The following is a 1000-nucleotide window of genomic DNA, read 5'->3' on the forward strand; positions in this document are numbered from 1 at the left end:
TTATTTTAACCAAAGTCATTTTCACTAGAAGACGGACTTAGACTCCCTATATTTTCATTTTGAATGCACAGGGTGGATATAGGATGGATTCTGCTCACAAACAAGTTAAAACTACAATTAACAAATACAGACTTTTCCACCCTTACTATAACTCCTTCAACCCTGTTCTATTGGATGAAGAATAGATTAGAACATAATGTCTGTTTCATATATTCTAAGAAGGATTTAGTCCTGGACTTTAACTAGACCAGGGATGGCCAAATTCAGCCCTCAGGTGCCAGTGTTCTGCAACTTAGAAATGTGTCCTTGGCCCAGCACGCCTGAATCTAATGACTGAAATACTTCCTCAATGTGTTGGTTCTCAATAGTCCTGTTAATTTTCTAATTACCTGATTGAAGAACATTAAAGCCGGGACAGACAAAAAGTGTCAGCACACCGGCCCTAGACTGGACCATACTAACCGATTACTATACTTTTATCTAACCTCGATCTTGTTGCATACTTGGTGAGTCTAGTCGAGTGAAGGCTCCACTGCAGAAAACAGGGAATTGTTTCCAGATCTGTATCTGCTGAGGTGTTGGAAACAATTGACTGGAAGGAAATTTCTCCAGGTTATCGTAATACGTGGATAAATACACACACAAAACAACATTTTCCCTTTTTCTTCCACTTCTCTATTACTGGCTGCTTGCTTTTGGTCTGTCACAGACAAAATGAAGGAAAGTTCTAGAAGTATGAATACTGGTTCTAGTCCACCTGGACTGGTTTCTGGTCCTACCTGAAGGTAGGAAGAGGGTGCCAGTGAGTCCATCCTCTGTGACTGGAATCCGTCGGACACCAGGTGCCATGTACCACCGCTCCACTTCCACACCGGCCAGAGGCTCCTGATTCCCAAAGCCCTCACTCAGGTGACCCTTGTAAACAGAGATGGTGACCACCATGGGGGCCAGGACATTCTTCTTCCTCATCCTGTGGGTACAGGGAGAGTCAGCTGTTGGC

The 1000-nt window shown here is 43.6% G+C and overlaps 1 protein-coding gene across 1 annotated transcript in view; it reads right to left on the reverse strand.

Moving 5' to 3' along the window:
* LOC107092184 (acyl-coenzyme A thioesterase 4-like) overlaps window positions 1–969 on the reverse strand; it is a 26084-nt gene extending 25115 nt beyond the window's left edge. Inside the window, exon 1 of the mRNA XM_015386507.1 lies at window positions 780–969. Within this exon, the coding sequence (XP_015241993.1) occupies window positions 780–969 (190 nt within the window). The remainder of the gene's footprint in view (window positions 1–779) is intronic.
* Window positions 970–1000: the final 31 nt, after the last annotated feature.

This window comes from Cyprinodon variegatus, unplaced genomic scaffold, assembly GCF_000732505.1.
Source record: "Cyprinodon variegatus isolate N-32 unplaced genomic scaffold, C_variegatus-1.0 Scaffold370, whole genome shotgun sequence".
Lineage (NCBI taxonomy): Eukaryota > Metazoa > Chordata > Actinopteri > Cyprinodontiformes > Cyprinodontidae > Cyprinodon > Cyprinodon variegatus.